This window comes from Aquarana catesbeiana, linkage group LG12 (genome assembly GCF_042186555.1).
Source record: "Aquarana catesbeiana isolate 2022-GZ linkage group LG12, ASM4218655v1, whole genome shotgun sequence".
In the NCBI taxonomy this organism is placed as follows: Eukaryota; Metazoa; Chordata; class Amphibia; order Anura; family Ranidae; genus Aquarana; species Aquarana catesbeiana.
The window spans coordinates 193,661,025-193,682,933 of NC_133335.1; the positions used below are offsets into that span (position 1 = coordinate 193,661,025).

The following is a 21,909-nucleotide window of genomic DNA, read 5'->3' on the forward strand; positions in this document are numbered from 1 at the left end:
GGAAACTAAAGATCCAAAATGATGCACCTCGTATAGGCCAATAGAATTATTAAATATGGATTTTAAAATACTGACTAAAATACTCACCTTGAGAATACAACCTTTGCTAATAACCAACATCAACACGGACCAGACGGGATTTATGCCCCATAAAACAGATATTGATTTATGCAAACTTTATACCAATATACATGCTTAACATGCCAATGAGGGGTCCAGAACGGTGGCCTCTTTGGATATAGAGAAGGCCTTCGATAATATTGAATGGTCTTTTCTATGGGAAATACTTAGGATGGGATTCCCATTAGGGGAAGAAAAAAAAAAAATGGTTGTAAGGCAGAAGGTTTTTTTGTCCCAATGCATTCTATGCATTAAGATAAAAACATTCTGTGTGCAGCAGCCCCCCCTCATACTTACCTGAGCCCATCTCTATTCAGCGATGTTGCACGAGAGTTTCGGCTGTCAGGGACTCTCCCTCATTCCCTGAGACAGCAGTGGGGTGCAATAGGATCCAGCTGCTGTCAAAGTCAGTGAGCCAATGAGGAGAGAGGGGGCTGGGACCTAGCTGCAGCTCCATGTCAGATTGGACACACAGAGCAGCGGCTTGGCTCCCCGTTAGCAAGCTGCTTGCTGTGGGGGCACAGGGCAGGAGTGAGGAGCCAGGAGCATGAGCAAGGGGCCTGTGAAGAGGAGGATTGGGGCTGCTCTGTGCAAAACCACTACACAGAGCAGGTAAGTATAATGTGTTTGTTATTTTTAAAATGGAAAAAAAAAAGAAACTTTAGTATCACTTTAACCCTAAATTCACAATATGAACCGCACAGGAATGTGCATCCATTCATGTGCAATTCACATGCGATTCAGTGTGTTGCAATTTGAGCCCATTGATTTTGAATGGACTCAAATCGCACTGCATCGCATGCACCAATATTGGAAACTCACTGCAACTGGATTGCATGGTTGTTTTATACCATGCGATCTGGTGCAGGCAAACGCACTGGGCTTGAGAACTGCGCTCAGTGTGTTAACATTGTACTGACACCCGCTGCAGATCGCAAGGGCAATAAGATATGAATTTGGTGTGAAAAAAAAAAAAAAAAAAATCCGCAATGATTGTAGGTTTCCTGCACCACCTACTAGTGTGGACCGGGGCTAAAACAAGGACCCTCGCCAGTCCCCTCCCCGAGCTCAGTCTAAGGGCCAACACAAGAATATCCTCTGTCATCACAATAGTTGCACACAGGTTCAGTATTTAATACTATACAGGAAATGTGAGGTGAAAGCACATAAACACACAGTATGTACATGATCTGTGAATGTTATAATAACTTTAATGTATGTTGCATTTTACACAAGTCTGGTTAAAAATGCATATCTATTTTCCCCCCTCTTCTCTTTCCTTGAGATGGCTGGTAAACCTTTCTGTGAGCGATGACGTCATCTCCATTTTCAGCCTCACTTTAGAATTTGAGACTTATCCTTTTGCGCAAGACAATGAATAAAAAGAAAAAAAAAAAAAAAAGCAAAGATCTTCTTGCCCAGTCTCACGGCACTCTTTATAATATACAGGGCGGCTCTCCCTGACTGTCAGACAATGCCGCCAGGAGTATCCACAATCTGAGTTGGTAAAATCCGACCTGATGGACGGTCCGGCTAGTTGGCTTTGGCACGGAGTTGTGCTCTCTTGCCCGTGACTGCCTGGAATCCGGTTTTGATGCTAGCCACAGAACAACGAGAATGGCAGGTCTCACACTGCAGGAAGTATAACCTGGTGTCTTTCTGGAGGATGGTGTCTGGCGACCGACATGTGTGACAGGTCACATATTCCTCTGCAAGACAAGACAAGGGAAATCACTAAGACTGAGCAGTTATTACTCAGATATACAGGATATCTATATTATGAAATCACACAACAAAACAAGTAAAAAGTATAGCAGTTCCCAATTACATCCAATCAGTCAGCAGCTTTCACAGTGTGGCCAAATCACAGGATCCGATGAGACAAAACTTCCTAGAATACGACAACTTGAGAGATGCCAATGATTTGTTCTTAAAGGGGTTGTAAAGGTTCTTTTTTTAAGTAGTTGCAAACCCTTACATATACCCAGTGAAGTGACTGCCTCAGGCGATACACAGATGAAACAAATCCTCCTGCATAAGTTGTACCTGTTTATCAGCCAAAGTGCAGAATTTAAAAAGCTTGTCTGAACTTCCAGGAAACAGGGGGTGGGGAGCGGAGTTTAAATTCTGCAGAGCTCAGCGAGGAGAGCCGAATTCGAGAGAAGGGACACACCCCCTTCCCACAGCATACAGGAACAGAGCTGAGGCCATCAACCACATACTTTGTGCTTAAGCTCCCTCCCCTCACCTTTTTATCCCTTGGTGTTAGGAAAAGAGACGTGACTCATTCGGATATCAGAGGAACAGCAGCAGGCAGAAATTACACTTAGCCCGGGTTCACACTATACCGGGCTACGGATCGCACAGGAGCGCTGTGCGTCCCTGTTCCCCATTTCAGGGATGAATCAGGGCCGATTCTGTGCCTGAATTCGGCCCTGAAATGGAGCCAAAGACGCACAGTGTTTTTGTGCAGTGTGCTCTGCCGCCGCCCCGGAGATATGTGAACCGGCTCCATAGGGAGCCAGTCACATTCTCCTGCTATGCGAATTAGATTTGCGGAAACGCACATCTAATTCGCATAGGTGTGAACCCGGGCTCAGTGTTCTGGATTGAGACGTACACACTATAGAGGGATATGTGGTGTTCATATTTCATGTCAGAGGTTTACAACCACTTTAAAGCAACTAGTTTTAAAATTACTATAAGTCTGGCCTGTAAAGAAAACCAGACTATCCCACGCTGAACTTTGGTGTCTAAGAGATAATAGTGCTGAAAAATGTTCAACAAGCGCCCAAACTTCTGGGTGCCGGGTACTCTGCGGTTCCTTCAGCCATTGGGGTTAATTTACTAAAACATTTTTATATTGCCGAGTCTTGGGATGTCTAAACGGTTTTTTTTTTGCACCCACATCCCTTTAAGACTACCAACCACAGAAAAAGTTGATTTGCTAAAACTTGAGAGTGCAAAATCTGGGGGAGCTGTGCATGGTAGCCAATCAGCTTCTAACTTCTTGCTCAATTAGGCTGGAAGTTGGTTTCTATGCAGCACTGCACCAGTAAATCAACCTCATTGTGCCTTGCAGTGACATAGGGGCCAATAGATAAGACCACAGAGTTCAGTAGTGGATGCTGGCATTTGACACACCTGGAAGTGTGTCCGATGCAAAAAGTTTTTTTCAGTAATATTCACATCTTTGTGTTGCTGTAATGCAAGTTTAAACAGAATTTCCATAACAACCATGAATACATGACTGTAAAGCAAACAAAAAGGTTTGTATAGAAGAATGATGAATTGCATCACATCAGATGTTTGTGCAGAATCGACAGTACCAGGCTGCAAGTCAATAACCATCCCACTAGGGGAGCTGTAACTAGTTTATGCATGGTGCTGGACTTGCTGAGCAGAGTGTTTTATTATACAGTACATTTAATCTGCTCTGAAACTTTGGGTAGTAATCTGCACAATGTAAAACTTATGATTATTCCTGGTTTCTGAAGATCTACACAAATGATGGACATACAGTATATAGAATGGGAGGGCTTTGTTGTCTAAGTGATGAATACTTGTCTTTTTCTTTCTCTACATATAACACTTTTTGCATTCTTCATAACACACTTAAAATTGTCTTCTATGCACTCTGCACACTACGCCTGTTATTCAGAAATATCTATGATGTGTCCAAAAAGATCCCAACAATTTCTTATGAATCATATTACATCATTGTGCTATACACATTGAGGGGGTCATTTAAAAATAAATGGCATCTTAACGCACCTAGGCAGTGCAAAAGCACAGATGTGAACTATCAGTGCTTCACATTGCACTGCATTAAGCACTTGCTGACCGTCGGACGTCCTTGTTTCGCTGTGGTTATACCAGGATGATGCCTACAAATGCAGGCATCATCTTGGTATGAACATTTTTAGCCAGTGATTCCCTTTTCAGCAGAAGTGATTAAGTGGCTGAACAGCCATTCGATCACTACTGCAGGTTTGCGAAAGGGGGTCCCACCCCCCCTCCTGCCGCTGCCTTTTCAGGCTGTGCCATCCGAGTGATACAACCAGCAGCACAGAACAATTTTTTTGTATAATGTGAAAGAGGATGTTACACCGCGAGAATCGCGATCTTTATTCTAAGCAAAAAAAATAAAATTGTGATTCTCATTTTGGCCAGAATCATGCAGCTCTACTAAGAAGCAACAAAGATTTGTTTTCTCCCCGATGTGATGATAAATGAACTCCAGCACAAGCTTCTTCCTGACACCCGGCGATTACTAATGCCAGGACTGTACTGCACAACTCATAAATTATTTGGCAGGAAGGCAAAGAGGTTTGTTGGCAGAAATAAAATACATACAAGGTCTCTTCTACCAAAAACCTCACGCTCTTGTTCCACATTAGGAATACTTAATTTGCACGCTCGCTCCCGAGCCCTGCTCTGTTTGGCTGCGTGCGTGTATCCGATACGCAAAAAAAAAAAAAACATTTTAAAATTTTTTTTATAGGTATGCTGTGCAAATGAGAACACAAAAAATACAGCGGGGCTTTCTCAAATTTGGATGCACATTTTAAACCTGAAAGCCACAATACTTACTGATATATCGTCTCAAGACGTTCTCTATCTGTTTCTGCTGGAAGCGGCCTTTGATGACTAGCTGGTTGTTACCGTCTATGGAACCACTATCAAAATAAAAAAAAGGGCAGAGGTTAAGGAATACAGAAGCTAGAAGTTTTTACACCAAAAACTTGCCTAACTACATGAAAGGCGCAGAATAGGACATTTAAGCAAATGTGTAAACGCACAGCTAAAGTAAATACTTTCACCTAAAAGATTTGTAAATGGTTGTTTTGTGACAATTAACTTTGTAACGTCACCTGTCTGGATACCAAATCGTACTGAACAAATTACAAAGCAGACATTTCTAAGAATGCTACCTGCCAGACACCCCTTCGAAACTAGAAAGTCAGCATAAACACTCTTGACCTGCACACTGGTTCAAAGTCAGAGACTCAAAATAGTCAAGTCACCAGATCAGTTTGGCATGCAACTAGCATTCTCTGAAAGGGAGGTCAGCAATGGAGGCTTTCATAGTCTCAGTACAGGCTTCCTATAAACCGTAACAAATGCATTTTACGGCTAAATGCCTGTCCAATCACGCTTTAAAAAAAGAGGACTCTGGGAATGCGCTGGTGCTTTCATCATATGGTCTCTGGGGGATTATAGAGGGGCCAACTTCAGGAAACTGCTCAGAGATGCGAACAGGCGGTCTCTGCCCAAACAATTTCCTGACCACAACCCTCCAAGGACCTGTAACAGAAACCACTTGACCAATGCCTTTGGGCTGGTGATGTGACCAAGTTTAGGCCAGATCCTTGAAAAACCATGTTATCCACGTGCCCTCCGGAAGATTAACCGTCCTTCAGGACCAGGCCATTTCTGCGTTATTCTAAAGCCAAGTTCCACCCAAAAGTGGACCTTCCACTTATTCATTACCCCCCCCCCCTCCGGTGCCACATTTGGCACCTTTCAGGGGGGAGGAACAGGGACCTGTTTTTTTGAGAGGTCTGCTTCCCCACGGCGAAGCTTGGCCCCCTCCTCCGTGCAAATTAAAAAGTGCAGCACACTTCACGCATGCGCAGTAGGGAACCAGCTGTGAAGCCGAAAGGCTTCACTGGCGATTTCCCTTACTGGCAATGGCGGCGGCTGCACCCAACAGCCGATCCAAAGATCGCCTGGGGTGCCGACATCGCAGGCTCCCTGGACAGGCAAGTGTCCATATATTAAAAGTGTGGGGTGGGCAGACCTCCGCTTTAACGTATAATTGCGTGCATGCGATGCTGTACATTAACTACATTTGTCTTTTTCCCCCATAGAGTGTTCTTTTGGTGGTATTTGATCACCTCTGAGTTTTTTGTTTTTTTGAGCTATAAACAAACTGACAATTTAGAAAAAACAAAAAATTAATTTTTTGCATTCTACTATAAAACATATCCAATAAATTAAAAAAAAAAAAAAAAAAAAAATCATCATCTAAATTTCTTCATAAAATTGAGGCCAATACATATTCTGCTACATATTTTTGGTAAAAAATAATTAAAATAAATCAGAATAAGCGTATATTGATTGGTTTACGCAAAAATTATAGCTTCTACAAACTATGGGATATATACAGGATTTAAAAAAAAAAAAAAAATAAATTTATACTAGTAATGGCAGCGATCAGTGACTTATAGCGGGACTGCGATATTGCGGCAGTCAGTCAATCTGACACTTTGTGGGAACCAGTGACACTAATAGTGATCAGTGCTAAATTATGCACTGTCACAGTACTAAACGACACTGGCAAGGAAGGAATTAAACATCTAGGGCGATCAAAGGGTTAAATGTGTGCCTAACCAGTGTTTTTGTGTGTACAGTGTGCTGCTTTCACTAAGAGGTGTGATGGATTTTATTCCCAACTTTACAGGGAAAGAAAATCCATCACATCCCTGTTGACAGGACAGAGCTATATCTTGTTTACATATGCAGAGCTCACTCCGGCCTCTCTCCTCGACGATCAGCGTGTGCCAGCAGACATCCATTCGCCGGCACCCGCTGTGACTAATCACAGCAGAAGTGGTGCGCCCCCTATATGCAACTGCAGAATCGCATGTATATATACATGTGATTGTGCAAAGAACGGCCGCCCTGTAGCAGTAAATCTGCTATGGGGCGGTCGGCAAATGGTAAACAAAAAAAAAACCCACACAAAATAACTGAATCACTCGCATTTGATTAAAGCATTTGAGATAATTATGTAAATGCGTTCAATTCTTTTAGTATTGGCCCACATTGCATGGAAAGTTGATGTATGGATACCTGCCCTAAGCAAATATCACAAAATTATGGTCCAAAAATATCCAATATATTTATTGAACAAAAAAAGTGTCCTTATAAATCCGCAAATTACCAATCAATAAAAACATATACATAGTCTGAACTTATCACTGGTGGCTCAAGGGTACACTAAAACACACTACTTTCTAGGTCCTTTAACTGCATCACACACCCAAGCTTCTCATGGATAATACCTCATAGCCTCATACTCTGATAATGCAAAACAGAACAAAGAAATCCTAACATTGAAGACAAAGTGCAACTTTTATTTTACCGTAAATATAACCTGTGAGCAGAGCAAATGTTTGGTGTGGTTATCAGCTGTCAGTCTCTGATTCTAAAATCAATACTATGAATGGCATTTATTTGAGGACTCACCTTGTACCCAATTCAGCTAATAAGAAAGCCAGAAGATGTTTTGGCTGACGATGTAATCTGTAAAAAAAAAAAAAAAATGTTGCAGAAAAGGTTGTTACTGTTTGTCGTTGCATAACAAAAGAAACGCTAAAAAAAATTTAATAAATGCACATTTTGCATTTTGTTTTTTAAACGCAGAACAGCAGGAAAAGCCTGCCAGCGAACACTTACAGTTTGCAGATGTCTGTAAAATTCACAAAGGAGGTTTTCTTTGTTCCAACTCGGACGACCTGAGGCGGCTTCATGACAAACTTCCTCTTCTCTCCAGCTACCATGTCGGGGTTTTTCTCCCTCATGATGTTAAAGGCTCGGTTAAGCAGCTATAATAGAAAAAGAGGCAAGCGGTAAAGAAAAGGACTTGTTAAATTAGGAATGTATTAAGGACATCTGTACAAAAACTGAAAATGCTAGCTTTTATTATTTACGATTATCCATTTTTTATTCTAGGGTATCCGTTTTTTATTTTAGGGAGTCCAGATTTCTTTCCTGCCTTTTGGCATGTGTCCCTGACTGCAAAATTCAGTAGGCATGTTTATTATCTGCATTAAGCTGTTTTTTAATAATGGGTTTTATGCAATTCACTATCAGCATCCCATGTTCAGCTCATAGAGGTGCATTTTGTATTTGATCCTTTATTGTGTTCCACCCGCACTCTTCTCAGTTGCTTGTGGTACCGCAGTGGGTGGATATCATGTGTACCTGCCTTCACCTTGCGGCAACGTATGAGCGAGGTGGGACGGGCTGGATTAGTAAGGTGGAACACATCTGTAGCGTCTTCCATTCAGTGACAGGAGAATAGGAGAGCGAGGCATGGAGCACTTTGCGTCATTTCCGCTTCCTGATGTGGTGGCCGGGGAGACATTGGAGCATATGTTGTCATTTCCGCCCTTCTCTCCAATTACGGCAGATCTTGCATGCAAGGTGTGGAATGCACACCATCGCCATCTTGGTCTACCACAGACTCACACCCCAGATGATAGTCCATTAGGATGAAACACGTTGGATGACGTTCATGCCAATCGCTCCTCACTTTTAAATAACAAGCTTGTTTTTATCTACATTCCTGCAAGTGTGAACCCCTCTTTTTCTTTAAATAAAAGATCTTACGGTATTATGCTACGTGGAGCCATTTGTCTTTCATGTTCAATTCCAATGGAATGCCCTTTGCTTTGTAGTTTGTTCATCTGAAGTACGATCTTCCATCATTTACCCTTGAGGTCCACTTTCCATCCACTGCTTCACTTACAGACCACTACATTGAGGCCGAGTCCTCATCATGCCCCTTTGACCCATGTGTTGTATGGTACATGTGTCCACCCCATCTGGTAAGCGTGCCAATCTTACTCTGACTGCACTTCATGATCAAGAACTTTCTTCAAGATTTGTCACCTTAGAGTTTACACTTGTGTTGATGTTTACTCACACCGTCATGGTATATTCAATCAAGATAGACTTACATATGTTATTTTCTTTATACCATTTGTCTTAGTAGTGTATTTCAAAATTTTTCCCATTTTTCATGTTTTCATAATTTGGAGCGCTACACTATTATTGTTATATCTGAAAATACTAGCTGCCTGGCTGTCACACAGAACTTAAAGTGATTGTAAAGGCTCGTTTTTTTTTTCCTATAAAAATAAACATGTTATACTTACCTGCTCTGTTGCATTGGATTTGAACAGAGCAGTCTGGATCCTCTTCTGTGATCCTGGCCCCTCCTACTGTTCAGTGTCCCCATAGCAAGCAGCTTGCTATGGGCACACCTGAGCTGAGTCACAGCTCCGTGTGTCCATTCAGACACGGAGCCCTGCCTCGGCCCGCCCCCTCTCTCCCCTGACTGGCTAGCTGACCGATAGCAGTGGGAGCCTATGGCACCGCTGCTGTGTCTCAGCCAATCAGGAAGGAGAATCTGGGATTGCTGAGACACTCATGGACATCGCTGGACAGAGAGGGACCTCAGGTAAGTGTTGGGGGGGCTGCTGCACACAGAAGGCTTTTTATCAATGCATAGAATGCACCAAGATAAAAAAAACTTCTGACTTTACAACCCCTTTAAATCTTCTAAGTAGATCACCCCCTCAGCCACGCAACAGTGCTCAGACTTAGCAACGGGCTGCTAGACAGAACAGTCACATGGTCACATATTCCCCAATACCTTAAAAGGTAAGTTCTCTTTAAAAAAAAAAAGAGTAATAAATAATGCATTTTTTTTTGGAGCCTGTAAAGCAGGGGTCAGCAACCTTTTTCCACTTAAGGGGCGGATTCGATACAGAGGTGGCTGTGGACAGGGGACACACACACAGAGGTGGCTGTGGATGGAGGGGGGGGGCAGAGATGGCTGTGGACAGGGGACGCACACGGCTGTGGACTGTATTCCTATTATTCACTGTTTAAAAATGTAATCTGCAAAGGTGTCTGTGTTATATAATAAAAATGCAGCTGTATACTTCATTAAGAGCACCGTTTGGCGCTCACGTGACCCGCCGCCTCTCTTTTTTCCTCGTCTGACAAGTGCAGTGGGTGGGGCTGAGAATGACGTCAGGAGGGGAGGAGGCAAGGTGGCGAGCCACCTGTGCCCCAAGCAGCGCTCTTAATGAGGTATTTAGCTGCATTTTTATTATATAAACACAGACACTTTTGCAGATGACATTTTTAAAACGGACAACCACTTGTCCACAGGCCGGATGCCTGTGAATTAATCACGGGCACTGACGAGCCAGAGATTTAGCGGTTGCCGTCCCCTACTGTAAAGCATTGCACTTGCAATCAGCAAATTGGAGCTGCCATGCAGGTCTTCTGCAGACCGTCAGTGTATCTGTGCCTGTACATCCTGTATGGGCAAGCAGATACAACCCGACAAGAAGAATCAATGAACTACCATGGTGCTCCACAGCGCATGGTAGTTTATTGAGAACTACAAGCCAACATCCGCAAAAGGACGTCGGTACTTGTAGCATATTCATTCACAGAGCCCCGCACGGCTGTGCTCAAATCAAAAGCGGACAGTTAGTACAGGGAACCCGTTCTCCTGTCACACGCAGGAGGGGGAAAATCAGCAGCCGCTGCATCATTGGGACATATTACGTTACCCTAAAAACAGGTGAAACGTGTAACAGGTTCCCAAAGGTGACCTTATCCGTTAAAGCATTATTTTCACCAGCTGAGGCAGTGCTGAGTATCAGTGGGTGTTCCCAACCCTGAACAGTTTCCCAACCCTGACTGCTGAAAAACATCCCCACAGCATGATGCTGGCACCACCATGTTTCACTGTGGGGATGGTGTTCTTTGGGTGATGTGATGTGTTGGGTTTGTGCCAGACATAGTGTTTTCTTTGATGGCCAAAATGTTCAATTTTAGTCTCATCAGACCAGAGCACCTTCCTCCATACATTTTGGGAGTCTCCCACATTCCTTTTCGCAAACAGAAAACGTGCCATTTAGTTTTTTGCTAAAAGTAATGGCTTTCTTCTGGCCACTCTGCCATAAAGCCCAACTCTATGGAGTGTATGGCTTATTGTTGTCCTATGTACAGATACTCCAGTCTCTGCTATGGAACTCTGCAGCTCCTCCGGGGTTACCTTAGGTCTCTGTGCTGCCTCTCTGATTAATGCCCTCTTTGCCTGGTCAGTGAGTTTTGGTGTGCGGCCGTCTCTTGGCAGGTTTTGTACTTTGGCAGGTACTTTTGCAAGACACTGTATTTCTAATAAAATACTTTTGTTCTTTTCCTTATCCATCAGCTTCTAACTTCAGCTTGTTCAATTAAGCTTTGAACAAAGAACCTGGAGGCAGATTGGTTTCTCTGCAGAGCTGCATCAGATTTTGCACTCTCCAGTTTTAGTAAATCAGCCCCTAAGTATTTAAAGGATGTACATTATAAAATGGAAATTTATACCACGGTAAACTTACCTCATCATAAGTATAATCTCTTTCTGTGCCGGCCCATGCAGGTCCGGGCGTAGAACTAAAGGAGATTCCATCATCTTTTTTACTGTCATCTTCTTCAAATACTGAAAGATGCAAGGCAAATATTACAGTATGCACACAAACAACCCTCCCATAAATCCTGAAGTGTATAAAAAGAAAGAAAAAAAAAAAAAAAAAAAAAACCTGCTCCTTGCCAACTAGGCCTTTCTGCTAAGCAACAGTAATTTAACGGAGAAGAATATTGAAAGGAACCTATAAACCATTTAGGGGAGCATGCATGTATTAAATGCACACAAACATGTCACACTGACAATGTTCTCTCTGCACAGGATCACACAAGCCATTCTGCAAAAAGGCAAAAGGTGATTGTGTATATTTTATTAAATTTGAGGTAGAGCTGCACGATTCTGGATAAAATGAGAATCACAATTTTTTTTGCTTAGACTAAAGATCACGATTCTTGCGGCGTAACGTCATCTTTCACATTATACAAAAAAATTGGGCTAACTTTCCATTTTAATTTTTGATTCATTGAAGTGTATTTTTCCCCCCAAAAAAGTGACATAAAATATTGCAACGACCGCTATTTTATTTACTAGGGTCTCTGCTAAAAAATTATATATAATGTTTGGGGGTTATAAGTAATTTTCTAGCAGAAAATTACAGAATTGTTTAACTACAGAAAATATTTTAACTTGTAAGCAAAAAAATGTCAGAAAAAGGTTTAGTCTTTAAAGTGGTTGTAAACTGTTACACCACTTTTATCTACAGGTAAGCCTATAATAAAGGTTTACTTGTAGGTACCGTGCATATCTCCTAATTTAGGAGATATTCAGTATATGCGCTGCTGCCGACGTCATCGGCGCATGCGAACTGAAGAAACGGCCTGCTGATGCGGTTTCTTCAGGACTCGTGCCGTGACCGGTGGCTCCTGCACACATGCCAATCACAGCGCCAGAGCACAGAAGTAACACCGATGGAAGACGTCAGCCGTGTACTCGAAGTGCCGACGCCGATTAAGGGCATCGTTCTGAGGCAAGTATTTCATAATGAGCTAGTATGCGATGTGAAGGGGGCGTAAGTGCCTGGTAGGCAAGTGGTTAAAGAGGAAGTAAACCCTGATGGGTTTTACTTCCTCTGCAAAGTAAAAGCATAATGGGCTAGTAACACCTATAGGAAAGCCTTATTATAGGATTACCTATACAGTGAAACCTTAGTTTACGAGTAACGCAATTTACAAGCGTTTTGAAAGACGAGCAACTTTAAAAAAAAAAAGAAGAAAAATGTGCCTTGATCTGCGAGCGCTGTCTTGATATACAAGCATTCTTTTCACATAAAAAAAATAAAAATAAAAATTTACACTCACAATGTGAAGGAGTCTGCTGCTCATCCATGTAAAGACGCTGGTGTACAGCACACAGTACAGCTTTGTTTGTGGCCAGAGATTTGCGGGCGATGGTGGCTCCCAGCACTTCCTGGAGACACTCCCAGCAGGAGTGGGCGTACCCAGAAGTGATGTCAACAGTTCCCGAGTTCTCTAGGAAGCGCTGTGAGCTGAACCTGTGGCCACATACAGCGTTATACTGTACACCAGCAGCTTTACTGAACATACAGTACTGCATACAGAGCGGCTTTAAATTGATGAGCACAACCTCTGGCCACATACAGAGCTGTGTACACCAGCGGCTTTACTTTACATACAGTAAACAAAGCTGCTTTAAATAGGTGAGCACCAGACTCCTTAACATTGTCACTGTGCATACTTTTTTTTTACCTTAAAACTTTTGCAACACAGAGGTACAGTACAGTATTCCTACTACTGTACAGTACTGTATTTTGAAGTGCAGCTTTATTTTTTGTTTACAGTACACTTTATACTGTATTTTTATATGAATAAATGGTTGTGGAACGAATCAAAGTTTCCATTATTTCCTATGGGGAAATTTGCTTTGATGTAAGAGTGCTTTGGATTACAAGCATGCTTCTGGAACAAATCATGCTCGCAAACCAAGGTTTCACTGTAGGTACAAGTTGCACAGAAGGGTTCACAAAGAATCTGCACTGTTTACATAGAAACGCGGAAAAGGCTGATAAGCATCGTGAGGGGGGGTTGAATCAAGATCGCCATTTTATTTAACAATTGAGCAGAGCTTGTTTCCCCTGGTCCTGGTTTCCCTGTTAAGGTTTTGGACATAGACTGACTGTGTTGTGATTAAAGAGATCCCCCCTTCCTGTCAAAACTGTCCTGCTTTCACGGACAGGAAGTGCAAAGGAACGTTCAGAAAAAGCCAACTGTCTGGTTTTAAACAGTTTCTTGGTCACTGACTTGACACAAACATGCAACAATTGGATACTTGCACAAGGTCAGTGACTCAGAAGGCACTCAGATGTTTGGGTTTGAGAGCCAGCCAACTAGCATTTTCAGAAGATATGGCTGCTTTTTACAATGGTCTGTGATTTGGAAACTTGCAATACATTTCTTTAGCTATCTGCTCTAAAATGTACCTTCAACTTTGTCAAAATCATCAGCCTCAAGGAATTTCACATTCTTCTTTTTCTTCTTCTTTGTCAGAATTAAGTCCAGGTCATCCTCCTGGGACTCTGAGGCCTCCTGCACTTCTGCCTCAATCTTTAGATTCTGTAATTCAAGAGACACCATGAAAACCAGCATTCCTGAATAGGCACCAGCAAGGAGAAAAAAAAAAAAAAAAAGGGGTCAGGCAAAATCTATTACTACCTTAACGCCTTCCTCTGCTTCTTCTATGTCAAACTTTTTCGTCTTTTTTTTCTTCTTTTTCTGATTCAAAAAGTTCAAGTCATCCAGATCATCAGGAGCATCTAAGACAGAAGACAATCTATATTAATAAAAAAGACTATCACATAACATTATGCTTCAACTGAGTACATTACAAATCACAAAGGGTCTATGTATCAATGTTTTTACTGAAGAGTCACATTTTTAAAAAGGGGTTGTAAACCCTTGTTTTTTTGTATTAAAATAACATGCGTGCCTATACTTACCTGCTCTGTGCAATCGTTGCACAGAGCAGCCTCGATCCTCCTCTTCTCGGGTCCCTGCCGGTGCTCCAGGCCCCTCTTCGTCATCGGGTGTGTCCAGGGAAAGCCACTTTCCCTGGGGGCACCCGTGCAGGCTCGCTCCAGAGTCCCGCTGCGTCTATTGACACAGAGAGCGGGACTCTGCGCCGCCGCTCCAGTGTCACTGGATGAGAGAGAGAGAGAGAGAGAGAGAGAGAGAGAGAGAGAGAGAGAGAGAGAGAGAGAGAGAGAGAGAGAGAGAGAGAGAGAGAGAGAGAGAGAGAGAGAGAGAGAGAGAGAGAGAGAGAGAGACACAGCTGGAGCCACTGCGCTCCTGCACATCGCTGGATCGGATCAGGTAAAGTGAAAGGATGGGGTCTGTGAGGAGCTGCAGCACAGATTAATGCATTAAAGTCGAAAAACCTTGAGACTTTAACAGGCACACGTGTGTGGCTTGTGTCTAAAAGACCCTGTCAGGTATAAGGAATGGGAGAGAAAATATAAAAAATAGCATTTTTTCCTTTTTCATACATTTTTTAAAATGCATTTACAATATGCCTTACTGGAAAACAGACTACTTCAGAAGGGATTTCTCTAAGACAATCTCCTACCTGCTTCCAGACCTTATGATAATTCTTCCTAGCGACAGGTTTCTTTTTAGAAAGACCTTATGATAATTCTTCATAGTGACAGATTTTCTAGCATTCACTAGAGTAGGCACCAATGGTCCCGAGATGCCACGGTCCTTTAACACCCTGGCTTCAATAGCTATGCTGTCAAATTTAGAGACTATAAATTGGGGTGGAACATAGGACCTTGAGACAGCAGATCAGGGCGGCATGAAAGCATCCATGGCCCGTCTATCGTCAGTCTCACAATCTCCGGGAACTAGGGCCTTCTGGGCCAGGCTGGTGCCACCAGAAGGACTGGAACCCCCTCTCTTTGTATCCTGCGCAACAAATGTGGAAGGAGAGGGATCGGAGGAAAAGCATAAACCATTGAGTACTGGCTCCATGGAACTATCAGAGCATCTGCTCCAATTGCCAGAGGATCTCTTGTTCGAGACACAAACTGCTGTAGCTTGTTGTTGAACCTGGATGCCAGTAGGTCAACCTCTGGCCATCCCCAACGTTGGCAAATTTCCTGGAGCACCTCTGGGTAGAGTGACCATCCCCCCGGGCAGATCTGTTGGCGGCTGAGATAATCTGCCTTCCCGTTCTCTACCCCCAGGATATGCATTGCCGATATCATTGGCACATTTCCCTCTGCCCAGGCTAGTATGTAGTTCACCTCCTTCAGAGCTGAACGACTCCTGGTACTGCCTTGGTGGTTTATATAGGCCACTGCCGTGGCATTGTCGGACTGAACCCTGATGGGGCAGTCCTGAAGCTCCACCGCCCAGGACCGCAGGGCAGGATGTTGATGGACAGGGTCTGCTCTGTCCCTGACCATTTCCCCTGAGCTGTGAGCCCATCTAGGGTCGCTCCCCAGCCTGAGAGACTGGCATCTGTAGTCAGTACTCTCCAAGTTACTGGGAGGAAGGATTTTCCCCTTTCGCAAGTTCTGATCCTGCAACCACCAGTTTAGGTTTAAGCATGCCTGAGGAAATAAGCACATTGGATAATTCAGGGCTTTTCTTCCTCTGTTCCAAGCCAACAAGATGTCTTGTTGTAAAGGCCTGGAAGGGAACTGGGCATAGGGCACTGCCTCGAAGGAGGATACCAAGAATCATACAGAGCTGAATTGAGGGTTGTCTGGTGCCCCTTATCGGACGCACCTGATCCTTCAGAGCAAAGATCCTTACGGGTGGCAAGAATACTCTTGCTTGGACCGTGTTTAGAATCAGACCTAAATATCTTAGACTTTAAGCTGGTCTCAATGCTGACTTTTTGGCATTTATGATCCAGCCCAAGCTTTTCAAATACATCACTGTGTATATTATGCTCTGTTCTAGAGCCTGTACAGAGTGATCTCTGAGCAGGAGGTCATCCACATACCCAAGAACCAGGATCCCTTGGGCCCTTAAAAAGACCCAGTACTGGTGCTAGGACCTTTGTGAACACCTGGGGAGCTGTAGCAAACCCGAAGGGTAGAGCCACAAACTGAAAAATGACGTTCCTCTACTGCAAAACGTAGGAACCTCTGATGAGGCTGAAAGATAGGTACGTGTAAGTACGCGTCCTTTATATCGATGGAGGCTAAAAAGTCTCCCCTCTAGAGTAAGGATGAGCTCCGGCGTGTTCGCACACTCCACGCACAGAGCCCGCAAGGAAGTCGGCACGGCGCTGCGCTAATCACAGGCAGCAAGACATTTCCCAATCTCTGCAGCCGCACATCTGGAAAATGTCTCACTGCCTGTGATTAGCGCAGCGCCGTGCCGACTACCTGGCGGGCTCTGCACGTGGAGTGTGCGAACGCGCCGGAGCTCATCCTTACTCTAGAGTGAGGTTACTATTGAGCAGACAGACTCCATCCGAAAGGACTGTATCAATAGACACTTGCTCAGGGACCTTAGGTCCAAAATGGGCCTTGTGTCCCCGTTTGGTTTCTGAACTTTAAATAGGTTTGAGTAAAACCCTGTGCCCCTTTCGAATACAGGAACCTCTGCAATCATTCCTTGATGCACTAGATGATGATGTAGTGCCTGAAGCAATAAGTTTCTTTTTGGAGAATCTGAGGGAACCCTGGATCTTAGAAACCTCTGAGGGGGAACCCCCGTAACTCCAGCTTGTAACCGCAAGATATAAATTGAGGTGACCCACTCGTCCTGAATTGTTGTTTTCCAAATGTCCGCAAAGTGCAACAGCCTTACCCCCACCCGATGGAGTGGGGGCGTCCCCTCAAAAGGAGGGCTTGGTGCTGGGTCTAGAAGAATTTTGGACCCAGGGCCTTTTCTGGCCCTAGCGCCCTGTTGGCGGCGGTACCGCCCTGACGCTGAGACATTTGAGGAAGCAATCCCTGGGTTTTTAAACGAGAGACGTTTGGTGCTTTTCTTCACAGGAAGTAGAGAACTCTTCCCTCTGGAAATCTTTTGGATATATTTGTCCAAGTGATCACCGAATAAACCTTTGCCATGAAACGGCAAACCTGCCAATAACTTTTTACAAAGGAAGCTCGGCTGACCAGTTCTTAAGCCATTAAAATCTGCGCATATGTACAGACAAGAGAGCCAGACAAGTAACCTGCTGTATTGAATCCTTTAAACCATCAACAGCAAAACGCAGCGCTCGAACAATATCCGTCTTACTTTCTGTCAGATCATACTGGTTAGGCTTATCCAGCCATTTGATCTGATCCTTTTGGATTGGCAAATACCAATTTCTGCAACAGCTGGCTGAATAGCTGAACTTGCCAAAGAAAAGAAAGCCTTTAATAATAACTGCAATTTCTTGTCAACAGGGTCTTTCAAGCCCTGTGCGTTATCTACCAGACAAGTTAAGTTCTTGTTTAAAGGAAGAGACTGCTGCATCTATGGCTGGCATGCTCAATTTTTTAACCAACTTTTCATCCATGGGATATAAAAAGAGAAAACCTTTTAGGAGGCAAAAAAGTCCCGGCAGGATGTTCCCAATCAGCATACACCGCCTGTTCCAACAGGGGGTGTAGTGGGAAAGTATGTGCGACCTGAAAAGGTCTCAGAGATCCCAAAGAGGATCAGGGGGGCTCAGTCACCTCTGCAAGAGGCAACTTAAAGGCAGAATGAACCATTTCGGTCAGAGTCACGATCAAAAGCCTCTGTGACTGAGAGGCAGACATTGACGGAATATCTTCTTGTTAAGATTGCTCGGAAGCAGACTCATCTGCCGGTCACACCGAATCCTGAGCTTTCAGCTCTTCCCCATCCCATTTCTGCTCCAGACTAGGAGACTCCGGGGAGGGGGATCTGTCACGCTTCCTGCCACCCTGCGGGATCCTGTGCTCTAACCCGGCTAGGGCTGAGGACAGTTCATCCTTAGTGATAAAAAGGTGAAGCAGTAGCGTTGACTGTAGGCACAATACCAGATAGGCGCAGCGGCTTAGATTGCTTGCCTGGGAGCCTCTGGTCTTTCAGGGGATACAACACTAGGAATACGACTAGGTTCATCAGGAACTACTGATGACATAGGTGTGCCCTTCTTCTCTATGGTGTTAGTCCCACTCCTCTTTTTGGAAGACAAAATACAAAGCAAAGAGTGCTTGGGTGTAGTTAAAACACCTCAGTAGGGAGACCCTTTAATAGGGTTTACCAAGCCCCTATGCAACAATCCTGCTAAGCACCTTTAGCCTGCCAAGCAACACCCGGTGACTCGGGTAAGGAAAAATGAACCACTGCAAGTGTCTGCTTAGAGCCTGCTCTGTGTCCCACAGCTGCCTTCTTGAAGCACCACATGCTTGGCCTGCACAGCTTAAATAAGCTTTGTGTGCGTCGTAACGTTCTATGCGTGTGTGCGGTCGTAACTGTATTCGTGTACGATGCAAATCTTCGTGCGCCCAGATAAAGGCTACTGCGCATGCGCCATGGCAGCCAAACTGCTGAGCCCAGCGGCGCTCTTGCGCACTCACGTGCGCCATGGCTAACCGAGGCGAAATTGCGCGCCGTCGTGCGCCATCATACAAGTAAAAAACAGCCAGACACAAACAAAAAGGGTACACTTTGCAAACACCCACAGCTAGCCCAGAACTCCCCCGTATGGTCACCGCACACAGGTGTCCAGCCTTTAGCTAGCTTGACTGATTATTACAATCACTGGGACGCCCCACAATAATAAAATGAAGGGGTTTCACTTACCCGTCCAGGCGCAGGGCCACTTAGAAGCTAAGGGCCCAATCTTCACCCTTCACGGCGGGTTCCTGTCACTTGGACCTTCAAGGACTGGGTACCCTTTCATGTTTAGGGTCCACTCCCTTGGACCTGTACAGCACCCTGCAGGAAATGCCTTAGCACTGTAGTGTCCAGGATTTCCACTCCGCAGGGTCCATCGCCGGAGGCCACGTTACAGGCAAAACCTCGCAGGATCTTGAGTCTTCTTTGCGAGGCTCGGGTACCGTTTATCTAAGCTTAAAAGCCTGTGTCAAATGGATCCGATCAGTCAATCCCTTGATTCATTTTTGGAACAGTTTGTAGGACTAGGGACCTGAAGCTCAGAGAGCTCAAACAAACCCTGCCATCCACCTTGCAGACACTGGTAAAAAAACGAAAGTACTTCCTGTATGGGAGGGGTTATATAGGGGATCACTTCCTGCCTGAAGACCTTTGGTCTTCCAGTGTCAATTCACCTAATGATGGAGTATAACCCAGCAGGTAATGAACATTAGCCTGACTCTGTGTCAAATGATGTATAAAAAAGAAATGAACTGCACTCCTGTAACCTACAGGAGAAGTATAGCCAAACTAGCATTGACTATACTTCTCCTTTAATGGCATCGACTAATGTACTGAACACCCTACCAACAAATAAATGTGATCTGCCAGAGAAGCCAGAACTGGGGTCAACAAATGAAAGCAAACTAAGATTACACAGTACCTTTCTTCCTAAATGACTCGTCATCTGCATCCACATCCTTGTCCTCCACTGGTTCTGGTTCTGCCTCTTTAGTTTCAGGGATCTGGGTCTCTTCCACCTGTTCACCCTCTTCATCCAACATAAAGGGCTTCTTCTTCTTCTTTTTCTTCTTGCTCATAGTAGGGTCGAAAATCATCTAAAAGAATTACACATAAAACAGAAATAAATTTCCCTCTGTCAAATCCATCAAAAAACTATTGACTAAAATCTGGGTGCATAAAACATAACTGTACTACCATGTGAGGATGTCACTTCAATAAAAGGGGACTTCACAATCAGTGAACATAAAACCTTGTACCCCCCCACCTTTCTAATATTACAGTAGGAACATGTGTATCACCCCACCCCCACTGTCAACTCACCTAAATAAGGATAGCAAAATGATGCAACAGAAAGAAATCCAAGAATGCCTGCACTTAAGAGGATGAGGCAACACACAGAAATGATCTGAATTTATGACGGCAGCTCCTATTTAAACATCTCTGAATCATACACGAGTAATTAAAATGGGTTATAAAAAAAGTTTCTGTAATCTTATGCAGTAAATCTTCTGCCTAAAGCTGGCCAATACAAGAATCAAACTTTTATACGTTTCCTGGTGAGTCCACTGAAATTTATCCATTTAAAGTTGGAGTAAACTGCCATCTCTGACTTTTACTTTCTCTGATAGGTACTGTAAATATCTCCTAAACCTGCAGCATTTAGGAGATATTTACTGTACATGCAACCAGTGACATCACTGGTGCATGTGCTCTGAAGGAACAGCCACCAGGGCCAGTCCTTCAGAGCCCTGTGCCGTAAACGTCAGCCCCCGGGTGCATGCGCAGGAGTAACTTCATTGCGGCTCTGGCCAGTCACACAGCCGGAATCCACGAACCAGGAAGGAAGACGAGTGACGATGGAAGCGCCCGTCAGTGGTCACAGCGATGGAAAGCTTCATTTTCAAGTAAGATTAACATAACGTGCTAGTATGCAATGCATATTAGCACATTATGACATTACCTTTCAAGTTAGGAAAAAAAACACCCAGCAGTTTACTACCACTTTAAAGACAAGACCTTTTCTGGCACTTTAAGTAAAAACCAGTATTTGTTGCTAGACCCCCGAACATTATATATATATCAGGGCTGTACCAATACTAGAATCGCTACCGATACCAGGCATTTCAACAAGTACTTATGCAAATGCTCCGATGCTTGATCCAATACCTGGGCAGTCAGGGTTGATCAGTGCGGCGGTGGGGGGGAGATACAAGCATTGATCTCCCTGTATAGGATTTCAATAAAGCAGCTGACACCCGCTTCTCCTCTTCCTCCCGAAGCTTTCAGTTGCTTTACTGAAATCTATACAGGGCGATCGGTGCTTGTGATTCCCCCCACTGTCGCACCGATCATCCCTGACTGCCCCATGTGTACTTGTCCAGTCCCCCCGTGTGCCACTCCTCCCGCCCCCCCCCCCACCGTCCCAGTTCTGTCAGGATGGAGAGCGGAGGAAGGAGTCAGTAAATTTGTCATTTACCGGCTCCTTCCTTTTCTGAATGAACAAAGTCAGTGATCACCGACTGTCCATTCATAAGAGAAAGAGAAGGACTGGGGAATCTGTGCCCTCTCAGTCCCTATCCCTGTCTCAAAAGGAGAGATGTCACTGATCTGTTTAGACCCCTGATATCTCACCAAAGCCCCCCCCCCCCCCCCACACACACACACCCCAATAGGGCTGCTAAAAAAGTGGTATTAGTGTAATTAGAGATAGAGCTAGAGATATATTAGCAGAGAACCTAGAAAATAAAATGGCGATCGTTGCAATTTTTTTTTCTTTTTGTCACACAGTATGAGCGCAGCAGCTTTTTCAAACGCATTTTTTTTAAAAACACTTCAATTAATGTTTTTTTTTTTACATTAAAAAAAGACAACATATAACCCAATTTTTAGTAAAATACAAAAGATGTTACGCAGAGTATATAGATACCCAACATGTCACACTCTAAAATAGCA

The 21,909-nt window shown here is 44.0% G+C and overlaps 1 protein-coding gene across 1 annotated transcript in view; it reads right to left on the reverse strand.

Moving 5' to 3' along the window:
• Positions 1-1,311: 1,311 nt before the first annotated feature.
• EIF2S2 (eukaryotic translation initiation factor 2 subunit beta) overlaps positions 1,312-21,909 on the reverse strand; it is a 29,671-nt gene continuing 9,073 nt past the window's right edge. Inside the window, exons 2-9 of the mRNA XM_073606360.1 lie at positions 19,877-20,051; positions 14,074-14,174; positions 13,842-13,974; positions 11,319-11,419; positions 7,585-7,733; positions 7,375-7,431; positions 4,714-4,799; positions 1,312-1,829 (exon numbers count right to left, since the gene is read on the reverse strand). Coding sequence (XP_073462461.1) covers positions 1,654-1,829; positions 4,714-4,799; positions 7,375-7,431; positions 7,585-7,733; positions 11,319-11,419; positions 13,842-13,974; positions 14,074-14,174; positions 19,877-20,051 — 978 coding nt within the window. The 3' untranslated portion in view covers positions 1,312-1,653. The remainder of the gene's footprint in view (positions 1,830-4,713; positions 4,800-7,374; positions 7,432-7,584; positions 7,734-11,318; positions 11,420-13,841; positions 13,975-14,073; positions 14,175-19,876; positions 20,052-21,909) is intronic.